An 11,887-nucleotide genomic window follows, 5' to 3' on the forward strand; every position below is an offset into this window, starting at 1 on the left:
GTTATGTATAATATATTACATTTCTGGCTGTATATCCCTGTAATTATTACACACTGTAGCTTTAAGCTTATTATCGACCTAGTAGCCCAGATATGAACCCTGGAGTTTATATTGCACTAATGTGCAACTCAGGAAAAAAACAACTTTTTTTTCTATTGAATGTAGTGTGTTTTATGGGGGGAATCTTTGTTACCAAATCGAATTTGTTATATACATGTCATTAAGTACACAGGCCTGGAAAATGTTTGTCTCAGATTTAGATTTATGTGTCCATAAACAAAAAGCTTAGGACATCATTTTGATGCTTTCAACTACATTCAGTTTTTTTTTTCTTTTTTTTTTTGTTATCAACTGACTGAAACTGTTTGATGTGCCTCTTCAATTGCTGTAACACAAACAAAACAGGAAGCTGTAGAACAGATTGAAGCAGGAAGCTCTACACCTGAGATGCAACAGGTGTTGCCTCACGGTACATAAGTCTCACTTAGTGGTGCTGCGTGATTAAAGGCGGGGGGAGACTCTTAGGGGAGAGAGTCACACCTCTCTGTGATGTTCTGTGTTTTTAACAGCTGCATTTCAGCTCTGTCTATAGATCTGCGACAGGAAAACTTCAACACAATCAAAAGTTAAACCTGAACAAGCTCCATGCAGAACTTACCACAGGAAGTTCAATCAATCTCTTACAGAATGCAAGTGGATGCTTCTGCTCTGTTGCTCTGCTTCGTAAAAAGCCACAACTGCCATGAGAAACCAAACAGTTGTGCCATGGCGTACCTTTTTGTCGTAAACATCCTGCCAGTCGACGCCGGAGAAGAAACTGTGCCTCATTATTTCTTTTGCGTCGTCTGGTCCTCCCCCCAGCCTGGTTGCAGTGTAGAGACAAGTGTAAGAACAAAACTGGGATGAGCACAGCATTTTTTACTGAACAAAAAAAAAAAAAAACGGAAACAACCTTGAGCCCAGATTCTAACGCTTTCTGGTATCTACTATCACTTAAATAACAGATTTTTGTTTTTACGTTCCATATTCATCCATTCTTTTTTAGCAAATATGATTGACTTTAGTAACAGTGCCATCCAGGGACAGGGACCTTTTGTTTGGGTCTTTGATGAGAAGGCCGGACAGCAGCGACTTGGCGTCGGCCGACAGCGTGCGTGGGAACTTGATGTCCTCCATGAGGATGAGCTCAAACAGCTTCTCGTGGTCCTGGTTGTAGAACGGCAGCCGGCCGCACATCATCTCGTACGTGACCACGCCCAGCCCCCACCAGTCAACAGCACGGCCATAGTCATTGTCCTCCAGGACCTGAGGACAGGAACGCACAGTTCCAAAGGGGATCATTAGTTTTATTAGACATCTGCCTTTAGTTTTTGGATGAACCGACTGCAGTGTTCAGTTATGTAGAAGAAGAAAAGGCAAAACAGGACGGGGAGAATTTGGTGGTGCTTCAGGGAGAAATCATAGAGAAGTTGTTTTAGTGTTTAAATGAGGTGTAAACATGATAAGGTTTCTACATCTCCTCAGATGTATGTGTTACAGTAAGGAAATCCGCTTCCTGCCCTGCATGGATTCTGCTGCCAATTCTCCCTGGAAAACCGAGCCCACCTGGCAGGGACAGACGGGAATCTTCCTGGACAGAGAAACTGGAATCGCCTGGATCAAGGTTGCTCGGACCTCTAAGCTAGCCAGCGCAGGTGCTGAACTGTAAGATCTGCTGTGTGGACTGAGAGAAGATGTGCTGAAGAGTAAGAAATGTCTATATCAAAGGCTTTGATCTGCTCCTCTTTCCCGACTGTGCGTCCTGTCTCATCCTATCGTCCCCGTCCTCTAATCACACCTTCCTTCCCCTCGTCTCTTCTCTTTCATTGAGAACAGAGGTAACTCAGGTGCTGTTGACTCCCTCATTACCATAATAAGCTTATTACCGTGATGAGTGTGTGTGTATGTGTGTGTGTGTGACAGACAGACAGACAGAGGGACAGACGGAGCTGGAGTGAAGCCAGAGCGGCATATGTTGTTCATCACGCCAATAATAATAACATCTCACTCACTGTTAATGGACCAGTCGGACACAAGGACACAAACATTCGCAAAACACGCTCGCATGAAACCTGTTCAGAATGCAACAATTCTCAATTACAGCAGACGATTACACCGGAGATGTCAAAACAGGAGGAGGTTCAGAATGCAGCAGCGAAAACTGAGCTGCCGCCAGCAGGGAGCAGGAGACGGAGAGGAGTATAGAAATATGCACCCATCAAGGAGTGGAGACTCGTCCTTATGAATCACAGACTTTGGCTTCATAAAAAAAAAAAGACACCATAAATGTAAGGCAGCTGGAATAAACCTGGATCATCAATTTCAGAAGTGTCGTTTTTTTCAGATCTAAATGAAATTATCTGAAACAAAAGTCTTTTTAGAACCATCGCCCTCCTCAATATGTCTGCATCCTTAAACTTCATAAAAATAAACACTCATTCTCATATCAGCAATAAGATACAAACATATGTCTTCATTATAATTTATCTTAATTGCTAAACAAACCATTTTCTACACATGTATTGATGTACCTTTATATTTGTTGTCTGTCTCTTTGTATTTATTTTGATATGTTATGGAGAAAAACTACATTGATATAAATATCTAAACTTTAGTTTTCTGAGGCTTTTATTGTATGTTTTGGGGTTATAGCCTTCCTCTGGACCTTTTAAATTTATAAAATTGGCAAAAACAGCAAATCTATATCTTTTGAAAATATAATTCATAACAGATGACATCTAGACAAAATCAAATCTAAACATTTAATGAACAAAACTATAATGTAACAGCTGCCTTTAAGTCTCAGCAACAAAATCAGTGTTATCCTGACATGTTATGTGCTCCTAAAAGAAGCCTCTCAAATGTACTATACTCTGACAAAGTGTTGTGTCCCAGCTGTAGGGAGCGAAAAAGGCTGGTTTCTCTCATCTTGCAAAAAAAAAAAAAGAAAAACATACAAAAGCACAAACAAAAACCCACAAAAGCAGTTGTTGTCAGTGTCAGATCAGCGCAACAGGAAGCTTGACTTTAACCGACAGATTCTTCATGGAGCACGACGTCAATGACTGCAGTAACTGTTGGTCATATTATAACCACGTTATAGCTATTTAAGGACGTGATAGAGAGAGTGAAGAGGATTATTATTATTACCAACAGGAAGAGGAGTAACTAAGGATCTGTATCAGCATCTATAATATAGCTGTGCTGCTCCTTTAGTGAAAGACTTCTACAGCGGCACTACAACTGCAATAACTTGTGCAATAACTAATATGCAAGCACTATTTAATACCCTGTGCAATAACTATATAAATAAATACCTATTTATATATACCTTTTTAATACCTGTGCATTAACCTGTGCAATAATAAAGACTTCAGCTGTTCTCCAATCATTCAATAATCTAAATGTGTGGCATTGAGTCGTAGGCTTTCTTGTAATCAATCCAGGCAGTACTTAGGTTAGTGTTTCGGGTTCTGCAGTCTTCATTGACTGTTCTATCTACCAGGAGTTGGTGTTTGGCACCTCTGGCATTTTTGCCAATTCCCTTCTGAGCTGTGCTCAGGTATTGATCCATGTGCCCGCTTATCTTAGCCGCTATGATCCCAGACATGAGCTCCACGTTGTGGAGAGGCAGGTTATGGGTCGATAGTTGGATGGGACTACAGTATACCATTTGAGGGGTCCTTCTGAATCAGGATTGTTCGCCCTCGGTTAGCAATTAAGGGTAACCGAAGGGCGAAGGTACTCCACAAAGAGGGGGTCTCAATTCCAGAAGGAACAATAGCAGACAATGAAGTTAGCTACAAGTACCATAGAATCCCACAAGCAAATGGCAACCTCGAAGAGGTAACAAGGAAAGCGACTACGGCCAAATACCTCCAACGATTAAGGCAGGTCATAAGGAGCCAGTTCAATGGCAAGAATAAGTCTCGGGCAATAAATAGCTACACTCTACCAGTAATCAGATACCCTGCAGAAATAATAAGCTGGCCAAAGGAGGAGGTACAGGCCACAGATGTTAAGACACGAAAGCTCCTAACCAGTCATGGAGGGTACCATCCCAAATCCAGTACCCTGAGACTGTATGCCAGCCATAAGTAAGGAGGCAGAGGACTAATGGTGTAGGAGACACTATCCAGGATGAAACATCCAAGATCCCTAAGTACATCAAGGACAAGGCTACAACACACTACATCCTCACTGAATGTCTCAGACAATGGTGAACAGAAGATGAGGTGCCAGAGACTCTGTCATTGGAGGATAAGCCTCTACAAGGGATGTACCACCATAATATAAATGGAGTGGCAGATATCAGGAAATCCTACCAATGGCTACACAAAGGCGGACTGAAGGACGGCACAGAGGCACTCATCATGGCTGAACAGGAGCAGGCCCTAATCACCAGAGCAATAGAGGCCCAAATCTACCACACCAGACAAGACCCCAGGTGCAGACTGTGCAAAGAGGCCCCTGAGACAATCTAGCACATGACTGCAGGGTGCAAAATGCTGGCAGGGAAAGTTTACATGAAGTGCCATAACCAAGTGGCTGGAATAGTGTACAGAAACTTCTCTGCAGAGTATGGGCTGAAAACCCCAAGGTCAAAGTGGGAAACTCCTCCAAAGATGGTAGAGAATGATCAAGCCAACATCCTGTGGGACTTCCATATACAGACGAACCGAATGGTAATGGCAAACCAACTGGAAATTGTGTTGGTGGACAAAAAGCAGAGGAAAGCTGTTGTGGTTGCCATAGCAATACCAAGTTACTGCAACATCATGAAAAAAACATGAAAAACTAGAGAAAAACCAGGGCCTCAGAGAAGAGCTGGAGAAAACCTGGAAGGTCAAGACATCAGTGGTACCCGTGGTCATTGGGGCCCTCGGGGCAGTGACCCCCAAACTGGAGGAGTGGTTACAGCAGATCCCTGGAAATACATCAGACATCTCAGTCCAGAAGAGTGCAGTTCTAGGAACAGCAAAGATACTGAGCAGAAACCTCAAGCTCCCAGGCCTCTGGTAGAGGACCCAAGCTCGACGGAAAAAGGGGGGAAGACCACCCGCGATGGGTGAGGAAGAGTTTATAAATATATAAACATATATATAGCACAGACTAAAATTGTGGACACACCTTCTCATTCAAAGAGTTTTCTTTATTTTCATGACTATGAAAATTGTAGATTCACACTGAAAGCATCAAAACTATGAATTAACACATGTGGCATTAAATACCTAACAAAAAAGTTTGAAACAACTGAAACAATTTCTTATATTCTTGGTTCTTCAAAGTAGCCAAGTTGCTTTGATTAAAGCACTTGTTGGCACTTTTGCCAAGCTAACTTTATTGATCTAGCTAAGTGCTAGATCAATTAAGTCTTATCTAATCTCAACTCCCCATGCTGTATTCTCTCATGTTTAGCTTCATCAACTCTGATGAAGAAATGCATCACCTTCCTCACACCATGATGCTGCCACCACGTTTTACTCTTGGGATTGTTACAGCATTTTCAAACACACATACAGCTTTCTGTATGTAAGCTAAAAAAAAAAATTTAAAAAAAATTGACGTTTGCTTTGTCCCCTATTTTACAGGATTTCTCTTAACAATGACCTTTACTTTTACTCCCTGATAAGGGTTAAAGACTTCTTTATATAAAATAGGTGGTGGCAGGTTAAAAATATGTAAAAAAGTTCATGTCATCTTGAGTCCTCCTCAAAGCACTGTATGTTAAAGTAAATAAGAGTTACGAGAGCCATTTGTTATGTGTAAATGTGTTTGCGAGGGAATCAAGCTGGTCACCCAGTTGGCAGCTGCAGAGAAGAGCTGGGGGAATGAAGCACGGCGCCAGCTCCAGATATATACTTCTGACTGGTACGGCTGGAGGGATAACACCGGCTTAGACTGCTGGGAGACTGTCAGACACACACTCGTACACGGCAGATGGAATATTTATCCATCCTCATCAAATTCATAAAGTTTGGAGAGGGAGGCAAACTGGGAGATGTTTGGTGTTGTTTCAGCGCTCACACAGTAAGGGCTGCAGTTTGTGAAATTCAAAGCAGCTTAGAGGGCTGTTTTTGCTGCTAATCTAGTGAGCTGTCTGAACTTTTTCTTCTTTATACAAAGATGCAACATAAAGTTCAGACGTGCTGACAAATAAATCTGTTGGGTTGGATATGAAGAAAATGCCTGTTTTTCATTCACTTTAGTTTTTTTTGTTACGTCCATTTCGGCCCATTCTCTTCTTTGAGACTCCTGTCAGCTCCTCTCTTCCTGCTGTGCAAAAGCATTCCAAAGCATGATGCTGCAATCACCATGTTTCACAGTAGGAACGGGGAGTGAAGTGTTGTTTTTTTGGCCATTTGTCATTTTTCATATAGTCCTAAAAGGCGAGCATTTTCTTTTACAGTCTCCTCTACATGATTTGTAGCAAACCATGAACAGAACTTTTTAAAATGCACAACTACATCTGTTAACACATTCTCCCACAAGACTTTTGTAGCCAACTGGTGTCATTTAGAGGTAACAGATATAGGGAACACAAGCACAAAAGGAGAAAGATATACATCTTTTGTACCGATTAAACTTTATGGACTATTTTGCATTCATCTATGACGTAAAATCCATTAAAAATGCAGTAGTTTGTGGTAATAACTTCAGATAAAATGTTGATTTTTAATGCACTGTTAGCGTGTGGATGTGCAGAGAAGGCTGTGTGTTTTAGTTTGACCCATGTCTGAGGAAGGTGGTGGCAGCTCGGTTGCAGGCAGGGAGCAGATTAATCCACACAGAGCCAGAATGCTGCCCTACAGCCCCAGGCGCCGAGGCATCGCATCGGGTTTGTGTGTGTATAATGTAGCAACAGAACTGAGTAATAAATGGGACGATATGAGTTAGGGACAATTTAAACCATCAGCAGGAGAGGAGGAGAGAGGAGCGGAGCTGAGATTAAAAGCAGCAGAGAGGGAAAAAGGTCTCGACCCGTCCCGGTCCCCGCTGGGGCAGCCATGTGGCAGCTAGCTGCTGTTCGCAGGACGGGGGCTTTGGCAGAAAGCGCAGGGGCTACACAGGACGGGACAGGCTCACAACGCCTGTGGCTGTTACAGCCCAGATAGCCAGCAGGGGAACACAGTCCCACATACACACTTCCTATACTGTGGCCATACAATCCCATATTGCTGATGTCAGACGTGGACCTTCTATCTGCACAGTGTCATTATTTGGAAACGGGTTTACCCTGACAATCTGCTAACATTTCCAAATGTTCCCCTAACAGCTGACTGCGCCGCAATGTTTGTTAAACATTTATAGTGAAAAGGTCACTGTCCGACATATACAACACACATAAAAAAATAAATAAATGAATGGAAAAAGACCAATTCCACCCCCTTCAATACTTTAAAAAACTGCCACAAAGAAAAGTGTCAAATACAGAAAATATGGAGGAAGAAGCAGAGAAAACACTCTGTGTTTTTTTTGCTACTTCTTTGTTTTTTTCTGTTCAGTATTCTCACGTAAACGTTTGTTCTATTGTGGCTGTTATAGAAACAACACCTCAGTCTGCTGCTCGGCATCTTCAGCTGCAGTGATTCACTTTGCATTGCTGTAAGATCATTTTCTGCCCCCTTCCTAGGACAGCAAACACAGGAACCATCAGAATTTCCCTCCTGTAACCCTGAAAATTTCTTCTTGTCTCCCTCCATCTACGACCCCCCCCCCAATCCAATCCACCTTTCTCTTTTTAATCCCGGCTACTTTGCATCTCTGTAACTTGGCTCCAAGCGAGCTGTGTTATTTTTACACGCGGGCGAGCGGAGTGTGCGGGCGGGCGGGCGAGTGGCACTGGTGTAGATTTCCAGGGTTTTTTTTTTTCTTCCTTTTTTTTTTTTCCCGACCACCTTCCTCCAACCTCGCCCATCTGCCGCCATCTGCCTCGCTTTAGCCTGCACTTTCCGCAGCACTAACACACACACATAAATGCACAAGGAGACGCACATCCTGTGAAAAATAACCAACAGCCTCCAATCAGCTTTTGGCACGCAAAGGAAGGGACTACAGGAAAAAAAAAAGGCACAAAACACTGCGCCAAATTGTCCACCGTACTTTTTTTTTTTTTTGAGTGGGATCTACACTCTGCCTCTCTTGTCTTTACGTGCACATCTCCATCGCTCTGTCTCCACCACCTACAGTCCTGCATCCATCTTGCCAGTTGATCCTCTGGCCTCCCACTGAAGCAGCGTCCGTCACTGGACAGCGTACGGCGGCGAAAAAGAAAAACAGGGAGTGCAAGAACGTGGCTGTTGAGAGCATGCGTGCTTAGTTCGACCGCCAACACCCTCATTCACACTCCTGAGCTGCATATTTACTCCTCACCCTGATATTATGGAAACTACTTGCCTGTGAAATCAGAGAAATAAAACATACACATGCATGAAGGCAACAATTCAAACATGCTAACAAATAAAAAACACAATATGTGTTTGAGCGGGAGCAACCATAAGTTAGAAGGCGTGCAGTGACCTTCCCTGGTGTGTGGCCGTTTATCAAAGACGGGTTATAATCCCGGTGGTTAAGCTAATCAGATGGGGCTGCTGTTAGATAAACAGGCGCTGTGCTGCGGGCGACCGGAGTCCCCACAGTTCACAGAGGCCCCCGTGCGGCCTAATGGATAGGCTGCCTGTGGATGCTGCAGATGCTTTTATGTAGAACAAGGCCTCAGTCAATCTGCTAGCTTTGCCGAACATAACAGTCAGACCCCTGATGAACGTATCGCTCATCAGTTGATTAGAGATAAACAGAGCGAGAAAGCTTTAATGTCAAAGCGATGAAGGAATTCATCACCGCTGATGTTCACCTGATGTGTTACACCTTTCAGCGTTTCATCCTTAATCTGCAGTTTGCTTTGTCCAAACATTTCATTTAATAGTCTGATCTGACCCCATGCATGGCCTAGTTAGCAATACCAAGATCCTAAATCCCCTACGTGTTGCTGCGCACTGCCAGCGAGCTGGCTGAGAAAATGTTATTAAGTTCTACCATTTGGCTTGTGTCTGGATTCAGCTGCTTTAAAACTACAGCTGCCATGCTACCAGCTGCTTTGCATTGTGTTTTAAAGATAACCTTTTTAAATCATGTTATGGTCTAAAAGGTCTGCTCATTACATATTAGTCTGTCTGGAAATACTTTTGGATCGTGAAAAAAGCAAACAGTCATGGTGTATAAACCAAAGAAGCATTCCATAATGATGGTTATTAATTATAATAATGATTTCTTTCCCCATTTCCCCCACCAGTCTTTTTAGGTTTTAGCATTATGACCGATAAAGATATAGATCAAGTATTGACATAAGCAAGGCAGTGATATTAAGTCCAAAGGCCAGCATAGAGAATTTGCATGCATGGAACTTGTTATATACGTAACAAAATATCACATCTAAAGGCTTATGTTGGAAAAAGTAATGATAAAGTCGATGTGACATGTTGTCCAGGTCTGGTAAGCTGCATGTTTGCTAAGCTGAAGATAACAGGCTAGCTACCACAGCAGATACACATTTTACTCCATAAAGACCAACAGGACAAGCTTGGAAATTAATACACTTAGTGGCAATTTAGGTGTTAATTTGATATTTTTCCTTTAGTCAAGTTAAATTTAGGTTAAAGGTTTATTCAAGCTATATATAACATGTCTTTTGTTCCTTCATTCAGTCTGAAAGTAATTACATGCACAGTGAGATCCCTTATATTTATGCTTCAATATTTTTATATAGTGGTGGTACAGTGATTCTATTGTAGTTTCATTCAGGGTTACCTTCTGGCCTGTTGCTAGCAGACCCATATGGTACACCTCTGCTAAAACAAAAATAGGCCTCGAATCACTGCAGTACTATAATCCTACACAGACTAATGATCCATGTGAATCTTTAAAATAGCCAAATATTTATGCATATACCGTAATTTCCTAGCTAACGAAGATAAACATACACGTTTAATAGACTGTTCGTTAGATTTGAAGAGCAGATAAGAAGACAGGTAGAGAATAAAAAAACAGTGAGAGGAATAAGGAAGCTGAATCTGATTGTAGTAGTTTGTATGAAGCGTTACCTCTGGTGCGAGGTACTCTGGTGTTCCACAGAAGGTCTTCATGGTAGCAGCGTCAGTGATGCCCTCCTTGCAGAGTCCAAAATCTGTGATTTTTATATGACCGTCTTTATCCAGCATCAGGTTTTCCAGCTGGACCCAAAACAAAAAGACAGAACTTATTGTCATCATCCATCAGTGAGAACTATCAGCGTTCCTGCAGTGCTGGGCGCTTTGATAACAGATCAAAAAGCCAAAAGTGTAACAGTGAGCAGAGGTAGACACATAAACAGAGAGATGAGTAGGCACACCAAGACACACTGAACTCTGAACAAATGAGGGAAATAAACTTCAGGCGTGTTGTGGAGCCACTCAACCTTTTAATTTTAATGGCTGAAGTGTTTTTCTCTCTCTGCGCCTGCTTTTTTTTTCCCCTCCTGTTTTCTTGGCTGCTGTCAGCAGGTCTGAGGCCAAGGCTGCCAGGCAGGCGCTCAGACGGAGCCATCTACCTCTCTACCTCTGTGGCATCAGCACCCCCCAATCTTTTTTTTTTTTGCTTTGTGTAGGTCTCTGTCCCACTTTTTAATTACAACCAATTCTGAGCCACTTGAATCAACGAAGAAAAAAAAAAAAGGAAACACACACAACTGTGGAGCTGATAAAAAAAAAAGGTGAGGGGGGGGAGCAGCAATTCTTTTCCCTCAAATATGTGACCAGACTCCCCTTTTACTTCTGGGTTCTGTTTACCTTGAGGTCCCGGTACACAATCTTGGCTGAATGCAGGTAGTTGAGTGCTGAGACTATCTCAGCGCCGTAGAAGCGCGTGCGTTCCTCTGAGAACACTCGCTCTCTGGACAAATGGAAAAACAGCTGCAGGAGAAGGAGAGAGGAAGACAGAGAAAGGGGTGAGGTAGAGAGCAAGCCCAAAAAAAAAAAGGAAGGGTAATGGGGGGGAGAAATGTGGGGGAGACAGCAGGGACGGCACAGCAATAATTACTGATTTATTGGAGGAAATTAGCACAACACAAACTGGCTGCCCGCACCATATTGAGATGATAGATAGCGGAGGGGAGAGTGATGGCAGGAGGGGGGCTGGCGTCTCGGAGGAGGGTGGGTGGAAGAGCCCGGCAGCTGGCGCCTCATCTAGCAGCCCCCCTTTTGCTGCACACACTTCTTCCATGTAACCCTACGGGCCGCGTTGGCACAGCGCTAGCAAGGAGCTGGCTGATCTGGGCCAAATCAAGGGGTTTAATCAATACACCATTCTGGTTAAAGACAGAGCGATGGCTGCTGCTGCTACAGCCAACACCTCTGCCATGCTACCTCCACTGCAGCGCTCATTACTGGCCTAACCCTGGGCCTCCATCTTTCTTTTCAACTTGCTTACATCTGGAGTTGGATGGAGACTAATTCCTTAACAAACAACTCATCTCTTTTAACCCTCCTACAGAGGGGGAAATGGACAGATATCAGTACAAGTTAGACCAAAAATAATATTAACTGGAATAAAAAGATGATGATGATGATAATGAAAAATGGTGCTGTTCTACAGTATGTGGGAGGTTGTAGCCCAAAGTTTATCTGGTCCCACTGACCAGACGAAAATCTCCCAGTTTGTCAACAATCTGTCAGAAGTTTCTGTAACAAACTAAATGAGTTTTATAATGGTTTTTCTTCAGCAGTGGAGTCTTCTGCTGTGAGTTTGTCTAGAGGACACGACAAATGAGTGTGTTATACAATCTTTTGGAAAAACTGGACCTGCTTATTATATA

General features: G+C 42.9%; 1 protein-coding gene across 5 annotated transcripts in view; it reads right to left on the reverse strand.

Moving 5' to 3' along the window:
- The window catches only part of LOC107099926 (RAC-gamma serine/threonine-protein kinase), a 76,897-nt gene that overhangs the window by 4,675 nt on the left and 60,335 nt on the right, over positions 1-11,887 (reverse strand). For all 5 annotated transcript variants that reach the window (XM_015398239.1, XM_015398240.1, XM_015398244.1 and 2 more), the window contains exons 9-12: positions 10,863-10,985; positions 10,140-10,268; positions 1,091-1,305; positions 775-862 (exon numbers count right to left, since the gene is read on the reverse strand). In XM_015398239.1, the coding sequence (XP_015253725.1) occupies positions 775-862; positions 1,091-1,305; positions 10,140-10,268; positions 10,863-10,985 (555 nt within the window). The remainder of the gene's footprint in view (positions 1-774; positions 863-1,090; positions 1,306-10,139; positions 10,269-10,862; positions 10,986-11,887) is intronic.

This window comes from Cyprinodon variegatus, unplaced genomic scaffold (assembly GCF_000732505.1).
Source record: "Cyprinodon variegatus isolate N-32 unplaced genomic scaffold, C_variegatus-1.0 Scaffold919, whole genome shotgun sequence".
NCBI lineage: Eukaryota > Metazoa > Chordata > Actinopteri > Cyprinodontiformes > Cyprinodontidae > Cyprinodon > Cyprinodon variegatus.